General features: G+C 44.1%; 1 protein-coding gene across 1 annotated transcript in view; it reads right to left on the bottom strand.

Moving 5' to 3' along the window:
* Positions 1-22,595, bottom strand: part of HTT (huntingtin) — a 70,552-nt gene that overhangs the window by 5,223 nt on the left and 42,734 nt on the right. Inside the window, exons 42-62 of the mRNA XM_053458228.1 lie at positions 17,325-17,469; positions 16,204-16,383; positions 15,539-15,772; positions 15,000-15,076; positions 14,402-14,540; positions 14,065-14,187; positions 13,061-13,274; positions 11,703-11,848; positions 11,158-11,335; positions 10,689-10,772; positions 9,738-9,925; positions 8,526-8,652; positions 7,248-7,348; positions 6,782-6,936; positions 5,805-5,944; positions 4,987-5,069; positions 4,661-4,791; positions 3,850-3,976; positions 2,459-2,614; positions 1,581-1,771; positions 655-769 (exon numbers count right to left, since the gene is read on the bottom strand). Coding sequence (XP_053314203.1) covers positions 655-769; positions 1,581-1,771; positions 2,459-2,614; positions 3,850-3,976; positions 4,661-4,791; positions 4,987-5,069; positions 5,805-5,944; positions 6,782-6,936; positions 7,248-7,348; positions 8,526-8,652; positions 9,738-9,925; positions 10,689-10,772; positions 11,158-11,335; positions 11,703-11,848; positions 13,061-13,274; positions 14,065-14,187; positions 14,402-14,540; positions 15,000-15,076; positions 15,539-15,772; positions 16,204-16,383; positions 17,325-17,469 — 3,034 coding nt within the window. The remainder of the gene's footprint in view (positions 1-654; positions 770-1,580; positions 1,772-2,458; positions 2,615-3,849; positions 3,977-4,660; positions 4,792-4,986; positions 5,070-5,804; positions 5,945-6,781; positions 6,937-7,247; positions 7,349-8,525; positions 8,653-9,737; positions 9,926-10,688; positions 10,773-11,157; positions 11,336-11,702; positions 11,849-13,060; positions 13,275-14,064; positions 14,188-14,401; positions 14,541-14,999; positions 15,077-15,538; positions 15,773-16,203; positions 16,384-17,324; positions 17,470-22,595) is intronic.

The following is a 22,595-nucleotide window of genomic DNA, read 5'->3' as shown; positions in this document are numbered from 1 at the left end:
CCCTGTATATCTTTACAGGGGAAAATCAGACTTTTATGGCTCCTGTATAGGGATGCGTAAAATACTGTATTGTTACTATGTCTACATATGGCAGTAAAGTAACTGAAAAACTTGGTATTATGTACTGAGGTCCAGTTCAGGCAATAATAAAATCAGAATGACCGGACCCGAGTCACAGGGGGTCTGTGTTCATTAACAGACGTAGGTGCATCAGCATCTTTACAGGTATTCATTCCTACAAATCACTGGGAACGTATTCTACAGAACAGGGAACCAAAGAAATGCCTTTGGAATTCCAACAGGCAGCCAATTTCTAGATCTTTCATTCATTTCACATACACACAAGGCGTGTGAATGGAGAGCAGTATGCATAGTAGAGACGCAACACATAATTGTGTGCTTTCTTAAATCAAAATACATTAAAAAATAAAAAAATATGATGGCAGAGGAGGACCCCTGTATTACACCATTAGATCTATTGTGGGAACTGATCAGTAGAGGTCTCTGGCCGACTAGCACATTGAGAAAAGTCTGCCAACATATTCCATACGATGGGTTTTGGGTTTCCCAGCTGCGCTTAAAAGTCACGGAGATTTCAGAAAATCCATTAACGAGTAAAACAGAATAGCAGAGTCGAGCATGCGCCATGCTCACCTGTATGATGCCAGCGGTGAACTCCGGCCCTACATCCAATGGATAATTCTCAATCAGGTAGAAGGCTGCGGCGCTCATCACCAGGACGTGCTGCTGGTTATGGAGGTTCACACAGCTGGAGAGAACACACAAGAGACATAAATCCTACATATCATCTTCTTTTCTTACAGAGTGACCAGGCTCTGAGAATTTGCCATGTACTGGAAAAATTTCCCTCGTTCGCTTTATACCAGGGACCGTTTTTATATCACAGTACAGCCGAGCCCTGCATATTTCATGAGGTCTGAGAAAAGGAAGCCCGATCAGCGCATTTGTGCCAAGGGGACATTGACAGCCAGAGCCTGGGTCATGAATCTGCCGTTAGTAAATCATTAAAAATAGAAGTTAATACAAAAGGCAGAGAGGGCAGGGAGCTGTGCTGAATCAGCAATACAATGCATCGTAATATTTTAACATAATAATAAAGTCACGGAAATAGCAGAAAACATTTGGAATCCGGTGACCAGGGAGGACATAGCCGCCGGTGCTGCTCCGGCTCTACTCTCACTCCCCAAGAATCCCTGTGTCGTTCTAATTAGAAACACAGTCCATCTCCTCTGCCCTGCAGTAAACAGGCTCCTCGCTCACCGCTCTTTTTTGTCTAGATTATTCTAATATTTTCCCTTTAACCTTTACAAGTCCAACTGAGTGACACATTGCAATTTAATGCAACGCACAGCCATCTGCTACTCTGTCATATTACAGCAATCACCCCTGAGTGTGTCCTGGTATCGGCAAGGAACATATCACGCCGACTTACTAAGTGAAAAAAATATTTGAAGAAAAAAGGAGAAAAATAGGAGAAATGAAGGAAATTGAATACGGAAGGGCATCGCGGCATTCGTTCCACACGCTGCTGATGGAGCCGCGCTCTGCCAGACACTTACTGTGCTATCCCGCGTAGGTTGGAAAGCAGATAATCGCTGATGACCGGTATGAGCTGTTTAGCCGTCTCATCCAGCAGGTCACACTCCAGGATGTACAGGACGCCGTGCAAAGCTCCAATACGGCTCGGCATATGCGTGCTGCGCAGCGTATTCTCCAGCAAACGGCTCACGGGCTCTGCAACAGCCTTATCCTTACCATCACAAGAAGAAAAAATAAAAAAAAACATTCGTACTATTTTTTTCCCCAAAAAAAATCACATGAATTACTTTTCAATCGATAATTCATAGTTTGGGCAATAATACATTCTGAAACATTTAAAGGATCTTCTGGAAATCATGTTTTTTTTTTTTTTAATATTCACATCAGAACCACTTGAAAAATTTTAGATGGCGCGTAGATCCAGAGCGTGCTGACCTAGACGGCTGCAAAGTTCCACAGAGCACGATACGGACGCTACGAAATAATTGTCAAATGCTCAGATCGGTGCGATGAAGACATATTACCGACCAACTGGAATCTCTTCATTAATTCTCTATAGTCGTCGTCTTACCCAAGACAGCCCCCTAGGCCCCCAAGCCCCACGCTTCTCAATGATAGATGCAAGGATTGATCTAGGCTAAGAGCCAAAGCGTTTGTACGCCAATAACCCACGGCCTTGAATCTCATACAGATATGGCACCAAACCAACCCACAAACGCCAGACTGTATTACAGAATGTTGATGCTCAATACATAAAATATCCTAAATAAAATATCTTTGCTGTTAAAATGTTAACCTCTTTAATGCCAGCTGTAACTGGGACCTGATGCTCTCTTTGATGTATCTCGGTGGCCATGGACAGACAGGACCCTCCAGTCCCCCGTCGGGGCTATCTTACCATTCCCAGCACGGCGGCAGCTTTGCAGATCGCAGGCACCAGATACTGATTGAGAATTTCGTCCTCGGCCGGGTGCTGCTTCTGCAGCTCGGTTAAAGACGCGTACATCATCTCAAACTGATTCCTCTCAGTGAATAAATCCGACACCGCCAGGAGCTGCATGAGGGCCAGACACAACGGATTAAAGACCGGAAGCCACACGGCCGTACCTGCGCTGCCTTAATTATTATTTATAATCCTTTCGGCGCGAGAACACAGGAACGATCGTGTTTTATATACAGTGGGTAATTTTCTCTTAACGGCACAGAGTTGGTACTTTTTTCTAAGCTGCACTATAAAAACCAATACATATTTATTCACATTAGCCTTAACCATGTTATTTTCCCCGTACAGCCCTGCAATATCCTACAGTTATGTGCACTTTGCCAAAAAGACAAGATTTCTGCATGCATCTACCAGGATGAAAAACGACCGAGGCAAAGAGTTATTTCACCCCGAGGAATCATAGGCCCGTGGCTCTGAACCAGTCTAGAAACGCATTATCTGATGATGAGGATCGAATCACCCAGCTAACTACTCTGAGAGCTGCACATCACCGAGAGACACGTACGAGCCAGACACAGCGGAATGAGCCGAGCGTTTCCAAACAACGCCAGGGAATTATCCCGCCGCGTGTGAATGAACAGTGAGGGAGGGAGAAGATGTTTCCAGAAGGTGGTGTATAGGGCAGTTAAGCTGTGATCGTTCCATCATATTTCCCCGAGGCATTTAAATGTTTCCACCAGTTTTATGAATAACAGGTCACCCGGATTTTAAGGTGAATCTTTTTGATCAATAATGTGTGAAAGAAACCGCTGGCAAATGCATTAAAACATTTATACGCAAGGTTTAAAGCTGCCTGCATAATAAATAAATATAATGTATAATGTAATTACTGATAAGGAATATGGAGGAATACGCTGTGGATGGGAAACATACTTAAGTGTAAGAATGCACAGCAGAAAACAGAAAATATGTATTTTAAAAGCACAAAAGATCGCTTCCTAATCACTCCAGCGACATATTTTGTGGTGCATCGATATCGAGGCGTTGCAGCAGCAGCCCCATCTGAGTGAAGAAAGCGACAGCTGATCGCTTTATAAGCTCAGTTACCCCCATGGCACGTGCTTGGCACGTCATTGGTCGTTATGGGGTAATTCCACCATCCCCAGATCTTTAATAAACGATCCTGATAAGTTCCCGTGTTGCAGCAAAATGAATATGCGGCTTTAACCATACAAGATAACCATCACTCGTGGAAGGAGTTTGTATATTGTACCTAGAGCCAATACCACACAACATAATAGCTTGCGGGGTCCGCGCTAGCCCACGTGTGACGTAAAGCGACTCACCGATCGGACCACTTCGCTGATCAGGATCACTGGTGTTTTCTTCCCGGCAGTGGGCAGGATCCACTGGCTGTACAGCTCCAGCAAGAACTGCGAGCAGGAATGGATGTCCACTCCAGCACGGTGCTTCCTATAAACGGGAGAGAAATCCACTTTTTATAAGTATGCTGCCCGCCAGGAGCGTGGGAGCGCTCACACACAGACACGCGTACGTATTTATTTTATTTACTGAGCATTACCGTAATAGATTTACTTCGCATGTCACAGTATAATAACAGGGAGCTACAACAAATGCTGTCCAATAAAGCCATAGTCTACAGACTTTTAAATAATCATGAATACATTTGGAAAGGAGGAGCCGACAGTCTAAATTAAAATATTTACAAAGTGCCCAATTACAAAGTAATAGCGTTATATACACCGCTCTACCGCCGTTTCTGGTCCGACCACCAGCTGGGTTATACACAATTCCTGAAACGTGCGTTAGCAGAGACCATAGCTGAAACAATTCATTCGATAATGACACAACAGGACTCCAAATGAAAAAAAGACATAAAGGTTCAATACCTAAATAAAATATGAATCCCCCCCAAGACTAAAAGCTACTAAACCCATTTGTATGACCTGGCACACCAAGCAGACAAAGCGACTGCGTGCAGATGGATGTTGGGAATGCCAGACCGCCAGGAAAACAAGCAAAAATTACTGAAATAAACAATAATGCCTTCAATCCATTCGTTTAAAGGAGGAACACCAGTAACAAAACGCACGACGTGGCCCCAAAATACAAGACGCAGAAAATATTTAATCAGACCTGGAGTTTATTGGAGAGGTTGGTGGGGAAGAAGCTGGAGGGACATCGTTCTCATCTTCCTCATCCTCATCCAGCTCCTCTTCTCTCAGGGGGGTGATGTTATTTCCCAGCCACACAGAATGAATGGAGACCTGCAGAGACAGGACACATCACCATTTAATGCTAATAGAAAACGCCAGCACACTGCTATTCAATGTACGGGCGGACGAGGCTGCCAAAAACCATTACTAAGCGGCCACAGGCCACGTAAACTGCCCCCTTTAATTTATAGCCTTACAACACTTTATCCCTCGCCCAAACAATCCGGACCGCCGTCCAGCGCTCACCTGCCCCAGTTTATACTGCATGTTTCCAATTTCCCTCTCGGTGTTGATCTGCAAGAGAAGTTTTTCGTGGCCGATAAGAGCACCTGCAAAAGATTTTTTTTAAAAAAATTAGAACTAATGTTCTGATAATTCATTACTAAAAGGTAAATACCCACATGAGACGACCTTGGATTATTTTACAATTTCCAATGCGATCGCCCGATTAGTCAGTCACCAAACGGACAAAAAAAGCATTTTTAACTAAAGCTGAATGACATCCGTAAGGGTGCTGCACACGAACGACACGAGTATTTTAAAAGGACAGATTATTTCATGACGTTCTCAATATCAGAATCCAGCTCCTCGTCATCATCATCATTCTAGAGGTCGCTACACTGATAAACACATTACTAGGTGAACCAGTAGGTAGATTTCACCTTTTTTATAATCTCATATGACTTTGCAGCGATGAGAATGCAGAATGTAAAGCCTTTGAGCCCATTTGTTCACTATGAAGGGCTGACAGGGCTCCGCATTACATATAGCCCAATCGCCAAGAATATAATAAGAAACGATACATATGCATTACAGAGGCCAACTCGGCCCGTACTTGGTTTACTTACTACAAACGATCTGCAGACTTATAGCATTAATGCGAGCTGCAAACATCAAACCACATCTATTAAGTCAAAAGTTACGCTGCACGGACTGGATCCTCTTGCATGAGTTCAGATAGAAACGGTTGTCTGAAGAAACGAGTAAGGGCAGCTCAGCTCACGGTAAGAGGTTAGTACGGCTGATGGTTATTAGTTAGTCTGGGACAGTTCATGTACAGGTACCTGTGGTTGAAGCCGACAAACAAGGTACGGGGTCCCAAGCTTGATAGGGATGATGCGTGGCTATATTGTCCCTCTTAGACACCATGGCTTGGACTTCTTGTTCCACGATCCCTCTCACTAAACTTAGCTTCCTGCCAAATCTAGAAGCGTAGATCAAAACACACAGATGTACTAAAAACAAGCGGACGGAGACATCTCAATCAGAAAGCAGTCGTACAACACATAGTCCTGCTATTAATTGTAGTTCGAACATCTTTCAAAAAGAATTGTGTGTGGACAGGGCCAAGTATAGCGTGTGCTAAATGATGGTTCAAATACCCTAAAGATTAAACAAACAAGTACCGGGGACACTCAGATAGATCTACGAATGTTTAGGTCGATACAGAGGTTTCCCGTAATAAAGGTCTATTGACCAAAACACTCCGACATATCCTGGATTATTGAACCGTCAGAGACTGCCGGACCTCCTGCGTGGTGCTGCTTGAAGATTTGCCTCCTAAATCCCTACATGTGCCACCAATACGTGGACGTCTTTATTTCAGTCAAGCAGCAACTAGAACCACAGAAATGTATTCTATACATCCATGTTCAAGACCGAGGTTATGGGTTCTTGTGAATTTATACATTAGTCACAATTACACATTTCTGTCTTTTGACACTACTTAAATTATATTTGCAGAGGGTCGTTGTCGCGTTCTAATTTCAGCCGGATGGATCGAATCAAGTGTCCTCGCCTCACGACATAAACCGGGTATCAGTGAGCAATAAACTGATGTACAACCACTGGAATAGGTGAGATTCACCAGCAACTAGTTTAATAGTCCCTAAGAGGTGTAGTTACAGCATCGATAAATGTATATGACGCGCCCCATGAATTATTAATAAGTCTTTATTACTCTACTAGAGGAAATCAAGGTCAAGCAGCCCACAATCAGACGCTCACTTGGGCCGGAACGAAGGGAATCTGCGCGTCGTACCTCGTGTCCAGGGCTTTTAACGTCTTGTTTCGTGGCTGCTGCTCCAGGGAGCTGATGGCCGGGTTACCCGCGGCCGGGAGGGTCATTGCACTGAGCACCAGAGATGTGATGGCTTGGACTGCCAGGACATTGATTTGGGTCCTCTCTGTATCTTCCTGCAAAATACACAACAACAGATATTTTTATGAAGAGGATGTAACATCTGACCATTTTTTAAGCGTTTCCCTGGTAAATCAGACCAGCATGTAGAACCGGATATTTTGCAGACGAGGTTAAATGTACATTATAACCGGTAAAACAAGAGCTTCCAGGTAGGGCTCTTTGAACGGTGCTGATTCTCGTTAATTTATACGAGGCAGCAGGGGAGATAATGTAACGAGCGCAAAGCGCAATTAAACCAAATGAGGGTTATACAGGAGTTTGCGGAGGGCTGAAGTGAAGAATTCGACATTTAAACGTTTAGTACCTCTTGCTGACTTTCTTCTTGGTCCATCGCAATAGGCTGAGTGACCAGAACCCCCAGGAGAGTGGCCCACGTTTCCTCAAACTGAGTGCGATTTATCCATCCTGAGAAAATGTTAATAGCATACTATTATTATCTTTTGTTTATATAGCGCCAACGATTAAAGCAGCGCTTCTTACAAGGGGTCTGACAAGACGAGAATTGACAGACTGAGACAAACCGATACGTTCGGTGGAGAGAGCCCGGCTCGCAAGCTTACAATCTGCATAACGAGCCACGTGACCGCGCAAGGCAACAGGACACGGAAACCGCAGGCCGTGTATGGCTTTCAAACAACGTAACAATTTGTAAAGTTACATTGTGAAGACATAATGTAGAAAAACAATAAAGTAAACCTGTTAGAAATACAGAATTTCTCCCATTAGCATGTAATCTTTCACAATAGGCTAGTATTAGAGCGGTTAATATGATCGCATTTAATATTGGGAACATTCTGTTTATAACACGTAAGTTTTATATATAAACAAAAGTGCAGATATACATCAACACAAAATATCATTCAGGCCTTTTCTCCAGTTTATGGCGAATGAGCTTCACAAGCGTGAAACGCGTTGGTCTTTTAAGTGCTCCTTAGCAGCTCCATTCTAAATGCAATCTTCGTTAGCCTGATTTCGTTTTTAATAGAAAGCCTCGTCCTGTGTATATTCTAAAGAGATCTATAAGTAATCGGTAAGAAAACAAAGCTACAAGGTCATTGAGTTAAACCATTTATTAATTCCCAGATGATAATGTGGAAAACTTGAAGACAACCCCTAAAGCTGGTTATAGTCAGAACAGGATAGAAAAAAAAGTGATAATTAAAAATTCAAGGCTTAAGGGCCATCAGAGAAAACCTGGATAAACCATTATTTAAACTGCTTACTGATGGACAGCCTTGGCCAAAAGACATTCAGTTCCTTCTTAGAAGGTAAGACCCTGAATATAGCGCACATTATGACGTCAATCCTTAAGTGCCTTTTTTTTCTCTAGAATAATTTAATCTATTTAACCTAAACGCTGAAATCTTCCACGTCCTTCTACGGTTAAATTGTGAGCATTACCTTATTAAATCTCACTTTGAAATATTGCCCGAAGGCGATCCACATACGGTTATTGGGATCAGACCGTGTGCTGACCATAAATACGGGACCTCAGCGCTTTTACTCTGTACAAAAACCTTGTTTTAATAGACGTTTCTCTTTTTAAGTGAGAACAAGCCAGCAGGAGCAGTGTAACCCATACCCAGTGTGTTGATACGGTATATAAATTCTTTGAATACTTCTTTTTCTTGTAAAAATTCCACTGGAATTTCAGGAAGAGATGTTCCAAATTCACCCCCGCTTTTAGGAGACCATCCAAGTTTCCAAACCTATTTAAAAGCGAATAAAGAATGCGTTAAATAACGTAACTATTGAAGAATTAGGCAATAGGTCCAGCTTTTACATGCACAGTCTGTTTGATCGATTACTTTATCTCAATATGTGAGGCAGAGCGAGAAACACGGGTAAGCCATGAGCCATCACAACCTTTACTCGGATTGTAATTGTAGTTCTGGATATTCATTCAAAAGGCTACAGAAACCAGTAGCAAGATTTACAAAAAACAGCAGAAGCCGGGAGAAAATCTGGCAATGTTTACTGAAAGTTTAAAGTCGGTGTAACTGGATCTGTACTGAATGCCGGCAAGTAGGTGGCTACGGAGAAGAAAAGACGTCTGAACGCTTTCCACACCATCCCAGGGATCATCACACGGGCCAAACAAGAAATCAATAACCTAAAAGTGCTTTCAAAACAAAGTTGTTATGTTGTGATCAGAGGGCATGCGGATGAAAACCATATTTTGGTTTCCGCCACTTGTACCCAATTGTAATTAAGCCCAAATACATATTTACTTACAATGCTGTTCACTTAGCCGTTTTCATGGAAAACAAGGGCATTTCTAGTTAACGATCAATTAGCCTTTTAAACGTAAACTTGAATTAGCGAACACAACATGCCATTGGAACACAGGAGTGATGGGAGTGATAAAGGGCCATTGGAACACAGGAGTGATGGGAGTGATAAAGGGCCATTGGAACACAGGACTGATGGGAGTGATAAAGGGCCATTGGAACACAGGAGTGATGGGAGTGATAAAGGGCCTCTGTACGCCCATGGAGATATTCCATTACAAATAAGCCGTTTCCTGCTACAGTAGTCAGTTACAGCATTAACACCGTCTGTGCTGGATTTCTCATCCATAGCATGTTATTTTAATGGAGACATTTTACTTTTCTTTCCAAAACAAGGACGTTTCTAAGCGACCCCAAACTTTTGAACCGTCGTATTCAGCTGGACTTAGACATATTAAAAGTACATTCGTCACAATGTAAAAGCATTATAAGCAATATATATATATATTTATTTATTTATTTATTTATATCGTATTCAGGAATGGCTGCAATATAACCCTTACCAGCGGAGGGATCCTGGTGTAACTATTAACTATGGGCAAGCGAGCCAAGCTGATTATAATATTCCTGAAAACAGGCGTCAGAAAGCCCGCAATGTTGCTGTTCTTTCTGTGTCCAAATACTAAAACGGTCTGCAGGGAGTCCACCATTTCGGCCATTATTTCACGGGCTTGCTTGATCAATTTTAAATCTGAGTAGAAAACAAAAAAACACATTTGTGAGACTAGAAGTACATACGTCTTATCCAAAGGTCTTACATTCTATTAAGACCTCGAGGGCTGGAACCAGGCCAGATACTCTGTATATCCCAGCATGAACATCGGCAGCTACATTGAACGGATGAAATAAAGATTTCACCTTAAAAAGTATGAAATTGGCTGGTGAGAGGGCTGCGGTTCTTACATTGTCACACACCCTACTTTCTGGGATAGTAAAAGTGCAGAGACCAATCTCTGGCAGATAAACCTTGCGGTAAATACAGTTTAACTTTACATTTTCTAGCGTTACTAGGGAAAGTCTGAAATACTTGTGATATTGCAATGGGCCATAGGTATTTTGTCCATGTGTGCAGCATAAATCATGTATACGGGTCCCTGGGATGAAGCATATGGAAAGCGGGATGCGTCAAAGCTCTAAGCTAGAAGCGAGCAATCGAGTCAGGACTTTTTAACTTGTGCCCCCAGGGCAAAAAGACACTTGAAAAAGCCCTGGCGCCAGGTGAGGCATTGCTGGTCTGGACCACAAAATGCTGCCTGGGGAGGTTTTCAGGAGTCTGGTAGGGGCGTTTAACTAGATGGATATTTAGGCTGGTCAGCGAGGTAGGGCTTTGTGTTATAAATCATCACTTTCTCAGAAGTCCGCCTAAAGCAGAAGATGGGAGCCCTCAGCCGAGAGGTCCAATAAACCGGAAATAGTCTAGGCACAGGAATGTTATTTCTCATCCCGCTCCTTACTCTGTGTACTGTGTACTTCGGTTTCCGCCGAGTCGTTTTTCTTCCTTTCAGGACTAAGCAGTTGGTCACCGGGCTCTACTGCAACTGGAAGCAGAACAGATACAATACTGATGTTTAGTTTAGCCCACTGGAAGGGATCTTTAAAAGAACCAACTATGCATACAGACCGGCGACGAGCGCCCCGGCCAAAGCTGATAAAATAAAAGGTCTACACAATGATGGAAACCGCATACTTTGACATATTTCGCGCTTCATGAGTATATCTCATATTTTGCATTTGTTCTGTTGTAACACTGTCCTCAATTAAAAAAAAACCAACAAACTTCTGTGTCCGTTCACGAATGACATTCACAGAAGACATCTGGTGGGATCCAGAAGCATAAAGATGGCAGAATGGTGACCTAATAAACAGCGCTTTCTCCATCCCGTAGAATCCGTCCCCTTATTGAGCTGTTGGAGGGTACATTACCTGCTTCGATGATGAACCTGACGCAGGTGATGAGGGAACAGGCCTGCGTCACAAACTCGTCCGAGGCCAGCAAGCTCCACAATGCCGGCTGTTGTAACGTTAGACAGCAGCAGTCCAGCACGGCTTGGAGATCCACGCTCAGCGGGATCTGCTCGTGTATGAAATGCCAGGACACGGCCTGAGGATGGAACACTGTATATTAAAACTATGCTATGAATTAAACTGGTGAAAAATATAAATGGAATTCAACCGCTTTAAAAAAATCCCATCAAACTAGAGCTACTGAAAGAACATATAAATATTATATAACCAAAGGAACAGTAAGGTTTTCATTTAAAAACTTGCAGCTGCTGTGATGAGGCCCTTTAGATTGCAAGCTTACAGACAAGGTCCTCTTTGCGTAGTGTATCGCTATATATATATATATCAATCTATCAGTTTTTCAGACCCTTTGAATGTATGGACTGTTGGTTGGTGCGACACAAAGATAATAATAATCCACAAATGTAATCTTATTGATCACTACTTAAACCTGGGGATCTCACCTCGACAGAGAACACCATGAATGTCAGGATGTCCGCTTCCTTCTCCCGCTGTATGTGGAGGGCTGGCGGTATCTTGGGCAGAGAGAGCAGGTACTGAGATAGCGCTCGGCAGAGAGTCATGGTGGAGCTATACACGGCCGGGTCACCTGCGCGACACAAAATTGTCAGGAACCTCATCTAGAATATTTAGTAAGTGTTCTACGCTGATGTCCAAAAACAGTTACAATAAACTGTTACCATTTCTTGGTTTGAAATGTATTAACGGTGTCCGGCAATGAGAAGGCAGATCAGAAAATGTGTCTGTACAAAACCGTATGAATTAACGTTCGCCACAAAAATCTCTTCCCCGCCAGGGAGAAAGGCATTGCTATCACTTCCACCTCCTTTAAAATATCCGGCTCGCTTTTCTCTTTAAAAGTTTGATCCGATCTGGCGGCTGACTTTATAAACCCGCTGCTGGCTTTGAGGGCAGTATCAGATCCAGAGTAATATTAAGGGTTCTTAATGCTTATAGGAGGAATTAAAGGGCAGCTCCGTCACATGGAATATGTTCCGAGTGGGTTATAGACCCTCTAGCATTGGGCAAATCCCTGATATAAACTGTAATTGGGTCCAGGTACCAGCAACTTATCGTCCTGTTTTACTTAATGGTTATACAATAGATAATACACAATGTTTCTCCAGCAAATAAAATAATCATAGAGGGCTGACGCAGCTTGATATTCCATTAACGCCCGGCATGAAGTTTTCAACTCTCTGGGGTCGGCCCATGTTATCCCCATGCGATAGACAAGCTGCTTCCTTTACATTACTATCCACCTGAAAAGCACTGGAGCGGGCAGAGTGATTGTCGACAGCTACTGTTGTTATTTTGCCCTGTTGGAGCAGCGTCTACTTTCTAATTACTGATCTGCCCAGGTACACCAAGCCCAAAATCAAGGAAACGTGCAGAGTAAAGAGGAGGCTTCTAATAATGGGGAATGGTCTCAATATGTACAGCTCGGGGGAAAGGAGAGAAAGAGAAGATGTGACTTCGAGATTTAACAAAGTGTAGGAGGGAAGTTTTCCCCCCCAAAGACAGAGGACGAGAGTCTTGAATTGACTCAGAATAATAGTAAACCATTTTCTAAATGTGAGCACACATCTAGCGAGCCAACAAATGATGCACTTCCATCCTCGATGTCTCTGCAGTTGTAGCACAGAACTTGACGGTAAGTAAGGACCATCCGGCCATCTTTGCACCTTTCTCCATATGTAATGAGACAGACCTTAATCAACCCTTGGTCTCGTCTTTGAATATGCCCTTGAATGCGTCTCATATTGCCAGAGCGATGGCGTCGTGTGGAGTAGATACTCACCGAAGACCGTGCTGAGTTTTCCCCAGTACTCCGTGTTGCGCTGCGGCTGCGCAGGCTGCAGAGGAAGGTGAGGGCCCGGCAGCCGCTGCACGCACCGACACACGTGAGTCAGGATCACGCCTAGGGTCGTCTCAAAGAAGGCGCTCTTCTGCTCTCCTGCAACCTGGTTCACTCCCAATGCTAAGCACGGGGCAAGAAGGCTCAAATTGAATTTCTGTAATGGAAAGAAAAATAACGTAACTTGCACACCATGACTCCTGGCTTTCCCAAAAATAATCAATTACAACATCAGATGCAAGTTATTGCGGAATATTGTCAAATGGCGTATACAATATTTGCTTCATCATATTCTTGATTGAATAATAATAAAAAAATTACAAAACCAGCTAAATGAGTTCCACATACATGTAGCGGTGGGGGATCTGTGAAATGTTAGTTTTATTACTGCCAATGCACGTCATCCTAACGCACCAGAAAATATTTATATAGCGATTATGAGATGTTGAGACAAACGTATCTAAAAAAATTAATAAATTCTGCACCCCAAAATAGGTATCACATGTGAGCAAATCGTGATTAGGTATTAAGAGGCTTAGTACTTCTTGTTACCCTGTACATGCGCACATTGTACATTGCATCTAAAATTCACATTGTTGAGGATTTATGCGGACTGATCTATTTCTACCAAAAAAATGCATAAACAAACATTTCTAATACTCCATCAATTGCATAATCACGTGGTAACATTTCACATCTCAGAGACAGAAAAGAATAAAAAAACGGGTAATCTACAGACTAAATTTCGGCTTTTATGCAGCAAATACTGGAGACTGAGCCGGTTCTATGCGGACAAGCAGAGAAACGCACGCATGAGGCTAAAAACAGTTATAAAGTGTGGGAGACGGCGCTACAGCCACAGAGTTCTGTATAAACTCGGTTGCACCGTGTTATTTCTGTAAGCCCGTACCAGTCACATTTTGGATCTACGGAAATCATTACTGTACCTCGTTGGTCATGAAGGAATGCTGTTCTGATGGAGGAATTTCATTCACTAGCTCGGCTCCTTCTAGTAATGAACAATCGGATTGGACTTGGCACTGGGATTGAACCAGAGCCACATACCAGTCCTTAAAAATAAAATACATCAGTGAGTCCAAAGAGTTAATGCAGCATCTTACATCACTCAGCGTCTTACATCACTCAGCATCTCACATCGCATCTTACATCACCACACAAAATAAGTCTAATTTAAAAGCGATGGTCCCAGAACAGAATCCAACTACTTCTATTACAACATAAGGAATTTACTGGCAGTAAATAAAACATTTATCATCTTATTACCTTATCTGGATCCAGAGACTCTAACGGGGGCTGATTTTCGGCGTCCAGCGGGTGGGAGGTAAGTACGGGTGAAGGGCTTACAGTGTTCTGCGCCACAGTAGCCCGGAATCTGTCCAGCAGAGAATAAAGCCGCTGATGCCTGCGAAAGGAAAACTGGATCAGTTCTCTGATATCAGTGAATTACTGGCATTCAGGGACAAAAAAAAATAGCCATCCTCCCAGTTTTAAAAAGCAATTCCACCTACAGTAATCATAGCATTAGAGACGCCAACAAAAAACACAAAACATTCTGCCCTTTCATTCTAGCCTCCTCGGTGTATATATGAAATACGCAGTAAAGAACCCATTAAATACCCATTTATCCACAAAGCCCATTAGCATCGCAGTCTTTAGAGGTCTTGTTCTATAGATCGTATAGACCCGTGTAAATGCTTAACCTACATAAGGTTGATTTGCTTAAATACGAAGATGACAGCATCTTTATTAATGAAACTCATACAGATTTCCCGGAGACTGAGAGGTTCAGCTCCAGAATGCCAGCCGGCTTCGCTATTTAAACACAAAGTAAACAAGCTCGTCTCTTAACTTCCAGATTTACCTTTGTGCCAGACCACTGTTCTGCAAATACGTCTGTATCCGATCCAGCTCTTCCACCGGCAACTGACAAACACTGCTCTGTGACGGAAACACCACACCGTGTTACGTACCCTGCGTAGGCTCGACGTAAAGAAATATTACAGCAGACATGGCAAGGGGAAGGTAGACCAACTGGCCATTGATATAGACTGCAGTATGACTGGAAATTAGGAGTCAGCCATTAAATGGAAGGGTTTTATGAATAAAAAATTTAAAAAATGACCCACTGTGTTGGGCAGAAGCTTTAAACTATGAGTGATATTAACTGTATGTGTGCAGGATTGGGTTTCATTTTAAATATGATATTTTTAGTAGTATGTATACGTGTGAGTGGGATTAGGGTACTACGTGCCCCTTGGAAAAAAGATCCAAGGCAGGTAATCTATTATAAAAAATATCATGATATCTGTAATTAAAATGGAAGCAGTCAAAGATCCATTTTACTACGAAAATGAATCTCTTACCAAGGCTGTGGTTACATACTGCAGATATGTATTTTACCTGTCGTTTCATAGAACTCTTGCAAGAATTAGTTAAGTAACGGTGGCCCCTGTGTACCTGTGCCGGAGCAGCAAGTAGCATTTCCACCCGCCGGCAGGCCAGCGTGTCCACCATGCGCGCCAGCACACGGAACGGGGTACACAGGAGCTTATCAACGTAGAGCAACAGCACGGCGCCCGACTGGCTGAGGTGGATGCCCTCCAAACACTGCAAGGTCTTCTTCAGGGACGTTGGCTTTAAGAAAAAGAATCATTCTGATTATATCACCATTGGCAGAATGCAACAAATTATTTACATCGGCTCCACCTGCATTTAGTAACTGAACAGACATAGACATTAAAGTAACCCGGGAGGACAATGCAGTTAGACACAATCCTGGCCAGCGTTACGGCAGGGCTATAAGAAGAGCATGTGGCGGCCACAAGCATGCATAGTGTGGCCAACCATCATAAGCTGAATAAACTTCTTTATGCTAAGGGTGGGTTGGAGGGTTTTTCTGCACATTTTTTTTTTATTATTATAATTAACGTGCTATTAATTAAAGTCCTCATATGCGTCCGTTATCATGGGTTTTACGGACAGATTAACCCCATTATTATACAAGTTGCACATTACATTACCTAAAAATTAAAATGGAGCGACTGGAGCGGAGGGGAGAAACGTACCGTAGCGAGGTTTTCACAGCGGGACTGGATCGCCTGAATGAACAATCCGCTGGCAGCGGAATTCCTGTGTATGGCGCTGATGAAGTCCTGCACCGGAGGCTCGTGGGAAAGGTGGATGAGGTCCTGCACGTGATTCACGATCAGCCAGGTCAGATGCTCGGAGTCATGCAGGTTCTGACACTAAAAACGAGAATATTCAATCATATCAGACGGGAGAAAACATCCGAGTCGACTACTCAGTCTGTGGCGGGCTGCACCTGGATTTAGTTGGCTCTGCATAAAACTTGTAGTAAAAATCAGTGGGAAGTCTTTCAAGAAGTATTGTCCATAGCAGGGCACCTGTATTGGGGGCGTGGCTAGAGAAGGGTGTGGGTGGGGCCATGTGCATGATTGGGCAGGGCCATATGCATGACCGCTCGCCCGCCTTACCCGACAAGCCACCTTGAGGTGCTCAGCGGCAGGGCGTTGGAAGGTGGCCACAAAGGAGGCGCAATGGAGGCATGCGATTGATTTTACAGCTCCCGTGTTCGGTGATGGGGGATCTCACAACTGCATGATAATCCCCACTGTTCGCAAAAGTGGGACACTGCCTGATCAGGACTTTTCTGGGAATACAGACTGTTGGGAGGTATACATTATCTATCGATTATAGAGACAACGCTGCCCTTCTTGCAGAAGAAGCTCGTCATGCTAGGCTCCTCAACCCAAAGTTTGAGTTGAACTATACAAAATTATCCTGCTACCCCCCCCCATTTAGTGAACTCCAGACAAGAAAACGCCCAGGTCCAGGACAAGGCAGTAAAATCATGTGGAAGGAGCCAAGAAAGTTTTATCTTTATATCTATATTGTCTTCAATTACTTGGAACTTTCGCGATCACTGATGTTCATCAAACAACATCTTGTCCACAGTGGATCTTTTAGGGTCAGATAACCTGTTGCCTTCCCTGATCATTCTAGTGGCACTTCACTGACAGGACCCAATTAACCCTGCCCCAATTAAACTGTTCCATCCCTTTAAACCAAAGGAGTACGTTTCTGCGTCTAAAGGTAAATTCAATGACATGACTCTCCACCGCACGGGCGCATGTCATATTTACACGGCACACACGCTTATACTTACCACGTAATCGCAGAATAAGATGAGTGCTCCCCTTCGGACTATTTCTCGGTTACACATGCCGAGCTTCGACTCCGCGTCTGGGTCATCGCCGTCCGACGAGATCTGCGGACTGAGCAGTAGTTTTGTGCTGGACAGGCTCTTCCGTCTGCAAGAAAAAGGACACGACATTTCTCGTCTGGATGGGACTGTTCTGCTTCTCGCGTCCTGTGGAATAGGATGGCGCTTTACAGCATAAAATCAATAAATAATAACTCTTTTTACTTCGCTGCCCCGCTATCAGCAGTAAATTAAAAAAGAAACGATAACCATGTGGAACCGGTTCCCTTTATTAGAATCACGCAGCGACGGTACTCGGCGGTCGAAACTAGCCGTATATCAACTTTATACAAGTACGTCATCAATAATAAATGTGTAATTTAACAAGATAAATGTATTTGGTGGCTGGACCTTAATGTAAAAAAAAATAAATAAAAAATGATTCCAAGGCAGCCGATGAGTAAATTAAAGTTCTCAGGATTTAATCATTTTAAATGATTGATGGCTCAATAAATTCACATGCGCATCAGTAACTCCCAATCTGGAAGGGATTTTAGAGCTATGCCGATAAGCACCGGCAGAAATACGGCTCCGTCAATCCCAATTTTAGGACGTCAAATATAAGATATCGCTAACCTTATTTTTTTATATTAATTTTTTACACACATTACCGAAGAAATAAAACGTGAGAGGAAGCCACGGGGGCCGCACTATATCCGCACGTTTTCAATATATTTTTGGAAAATTCGGATTCCAACCCACAGAAGTTACTGAAAATTAGGGCTGCAACAACTAATCGATAAAATCGATAATAATCGATAATGAAATTCGTTGGCAACGAATTTCATTATCGATTAGTTGAATCGATTATTATCGATTATAAAATGAGGGTTTTTTCAGAGCAAACGCTCTGAAAAATCCCCCTCATTATATAACCCGTTTAGTCTGACTCACCGTCTCACAGCAGCAGCTCCTACTTACTCCCCCTCCCTGTAATCACTGTGACAACTGGCCCCGCCCCCTTCCTTCTCCAGGCCAGAACCACATGGCTGTGACACTCATCTAACTGTAAGTATATGTATGTACCGTGTTTCCCCGAAAGTAAGACAGTGTCTTACTTTCTTTTTATCCCTAAAAGCCCCACTATGTCTTACTTTCGGGGTATGTCTTATATTGGGAAAAAATTGAGAGTGATGGGAGTTATGATGTACTTTTAGAGCATAATTAGATCATGAAAAAGACATTGGAAATGGTACAGCATAACACCCATCACTCTCACACACTTACCAATCAACACACCTACCAATCCACACGTATACCAATCCACACACATATACACCAATCCACACGTATACACAAATCCACACACATATACACTAATCCACACACATATACCAATCCACACACATATACACCAATCCACACACGTATACACAAATCCACACACATATACACTAATCCACACACATATACCAATCCACACACATATACACCAATCCACACACACATACACCAATCCACACACACATATACACCAATCCACTCTCACTTAATGCTTTCCTACCTTTCCTTTCTTCTTTCAGCTTCTTTTCCTCCTCTTCGCTCCTCTTCTTCAGTTCTGTCTTCTTCCTGGTTCAGAGGGCACGGACAGCGGTGGGCGCGGCTTCAGTGTTGTGCGCCGGGATCTGACAAGAAACCCCGGCGCACAACAGCTGTTGCCGCGCAGATCACAAGGGAGCGGTATCGGAGGTCATTAACAGACCTCCGGCTCCCTTGAGTGATTTTAAGCCGGGTTGAACCCGGCTTAAAATCACTCAAGGGAGCCGGAGGTCTGTTAAAGACCTCCGATACCGCTCCCTTGCGAGCCTGCTCCTCCAGCGGCGGACATTACTGTCCGTCTCTGGAGGAGTGCCGGGTGCCGCAAGTTGGCAGCCCCTGATGAGCGGCACCCGGTGCGGACCGCCCCCCGTCGCGCCCCCTGGAGTGTGGCGCCCTGCTCTAAGAGGCCGGGAAGCCCCCACCAGGGCCGGCCTTAGGGGTCTGCGGCCGCACAGGGTTTAAATAAAAACATCGGGGGTTTTTTTCAACTTTATTTAACATCCTCCATGTTAAATAAAGTTAAAAAAACTTTATTTAACATGGAGGATGTTAAATAAAGTTAAAAAAAAACCCCGATGTTTTAATTTAAATCCTGTGCGGCCGCAGACACGTAAGGCCGGCCTTGGTGGGGACTTCCCGGCCCCTTAGAGTGGCGGACCCGGCAAATCCCCCGTGTTTCCCCGAAAGTAAGACATATGTCTTACTTTCGGGGTACGGCTTATATTAGCCGACCCCTCTGAAACCCCCGATACGTCTTACTATCGGGGGTGTCTTACTATCGGGGAAACACGGTATGTATATATATATATATATATATATATATATATATATATATATATATATATTTGGCCTACTGAAAGTTAGGGGAGGTGGGGGTTAATTTAGGGGCAGTTATGGTTAGTGGGGTGTTTAGGGTTAATTTAGGGGCAGTTATGGTTAATTGGGTGTTTAGGGTTAATTTAGGGGCAGTTATGTTAATAGGGTGTTTAGGGTTAATTTAGGAGCAGCTGTGGTTAATGGGGTGTTTGGGGTTAATTTGAGGCAGTTGTGGTTAATGGTGTGTTTAGGGTTAATTTAGGGGATGCTGTGGTTGATGGGGTCTTTAGGGTTAATTTAGGGGATGCTGTGGTTAAGGGGGTGTTAAGGGTTAATGTAGGGGCAGTTATGGTTAATGGGGAGTTTAGGGTTAATTTAGGGGAATCTAAATCCTGGGGGCAGTGAAGTGACATATCTGGGGGTATACGGTATATAAGGCATATGTGGGGAGGGCAGTGTGGCATGTCTGGGGAGGACGGAGTGGTGTATCAGGGTGTATAAGGCATGTCTGGGGGTAGAGTGGCATATCTGGGGGTAGAGAAGTGGCATGTCTGGGAGGCAGGGTGGCATGTCTGGGGAGGATGGAGTGGGGTATCAGGGGATATAAGGCGTATCAGGCACAGTGGCAGATGTGGGAGGCAGCGTGGAGTGGCAGATGTGGGAGGCATTGTGGAGTGGCAGATGTGGGAGGCAGCATGGCGTGGCATATGTGGGGAGGGCAGTGTGGCATGTCTGGCGAGGACGGAGTGGTGTATCAGGGTGTATAAGGCATATCTGGGGGTAGAGTGGCATATCTGGGGGTAGAGAAGTGGCATGTCTGGGGAGGATGGAGTGGGGATATAAGGCGTATCAGGCACAGTGGCAGATGTGGGAGGCAGCGTGGAGTGGCAGATGTGGGAGGCAGCGTGGCACATGTGGGAGGCATTGTGGAGTGGCAGATGTGGGAGGCAGCATGGCGTGGCATATGTGGGGAGGGCAGTGTGGCATGTCTGGGGAGGATGGAGTGGTGTTTCAGGGGGTATAAGGCGTATCAGGCACAGTGGCATGTGGGGGGTAGAGTGGAGTGGCAGATGTGGGAGGCAGCGTGGCGTGGCAGATGTGGGAGGCAGCGTGGTGTGGCAGATGTGGGAGGCAGCGCGGAGTGGCAGATGTGGGAGGCAGCGCGGAGTGGCAGATGTGGGAGGCAGCGTGGAGTGCTGTGGTAGGCAGCGTGGCATATGTGGGGGGGCAGCATGGCATGTCTGGGAGGCAGCGTAGCAAGCCTGGGCTCAAATGTGCATATATTGGGGGGCTGGTTGGGAAATAAAGACAAGAAATGTATTATCAAAGTTTTTTTATTCTGCTGTTTGTATTTAACATCATTTGTTTAGTAAATTATTTAAAAAAAATTTACATTCATTTTTTTATCCGATTAATCGATTAATCGAAAAAATAATCGGCCAACTAATCGATTATTAAAATAATCGTTAGTTGCAGCCCTACTGAAAATACGGACATTTTCTCAGTAATGGGGAATAATTAAAGAATGATTAAATTCCCCCGTCTGAAGACATGATTTATTTTACTGGCCAGTTCCCTTAATGGGCTTGTTAATGCTCACAATGGGTAAAAGTGTAACGATGCGGTCGCCTGCTGCCAATTTCCATCCTGATGAAGGACGCTGAGATTTTAGATATTAAAATATATTCTCGCATTTTGGAGCCGGCGTGGCGTGTCAGAGGCGGTCAGTGAACGATGTATCCTCGGCGGTACCCGACAGCGCGGTGAGACGGGGAAGCGACTGATTGCACCCCGACTGGTCCTTCACCGTCTCCCACAAGACGGGAAAGACACATTAAAGCTTAAATATCATCATGCCCAGCCTGTTATGGTGAATATTAAGATGAGTTGGCAAAGGCTTTATCATGTAACCCGGTTATGGCCGAATTTTAATGCAGAACATTCAGGCACTGATTTCAAACCGGCTAATTCACTAAGGTAGTAGGCGGTTGCGAGAAGTTTGCAGCTTCAGGGATCAATCCCCCCTTGAGCTTCTACCGCGAGGTCAGCTTGGTCGGCCCTGGGAAATGTGTAATAAAAAGGGACACTTGGGCCATCATATGCACTTTAGTAAATATAATTGGCTGAGTGGTCCCTTTAAAAGGTTTAATCTTGCAAAATGCACCGAGGGATCGCGCAGAATCCTCCCGTATGTTTTTGCCAACGTCCTGGCCCTAAGCTCGCAGGAGACTGAGCGGACACATATTCCGCTCGCTGGAGCCCATGCGCAATATACTCCTCACCCGGCAGCTCCAGCGCTGCGGTACAAGACTTCCAGGAGATCCTCAAGCGGAGCTCTTTTCTGGATCCGACCGGCTACTTCAAGCAGGAATGAGGTTTATCCATAAGGAAAGTGATTGTATACAATGAAGAATCTATACGAGTACTTACAAAGTGACAACATGCATTATTTGTTGGTGGGGCCGCATTGACAATTGAGGGCTATTATAAATGTTGTTATTATTAGCGCTGCCGCCATCATATTCCACAGCTCTGTCCCTTTAAATCAGATTTCACCAAAGATGCCAAATTAGTATAATAAACAGAACAAAACTCCACGGAGATTTTATGTATTCCAGTCCATGCCTCCTGCTCGGGGAGTCAGAGAGACAGCCGGATGTATTCTGCGGCCGCTGGGGCCGCTCCATGCCAGTTATCCCAGCGTAATCTCACTTGACATTTATTTCTGACCAAACGTGACATTTAACGCGCCATCAGCTCGCAGAAGGGATACAAATGTTTTTATTTGTTCATCTTATGTAGGTCTCAGGGATGAGGACA

The sequence above is a fragment of the Spea bombifrons genome, chromosome 1 (genome assembly GCF_027358695.1).
Source record: "Spea bombifrons isolate aSpeBom1 chromosome 1, aSpeBom1.2.pri, whole genome shotgun sequence".
Taxonomy (NCBI): Eukaryota; Metazoa; Chordata; class Amphibia; order Anura; family Pelobatidae; genus Spea; species Spea bombifrons.
Note: the sequence above shows the minus strand (reverse complement) of the source record. Positions and strands in the feature narration are given on the sequence as shown.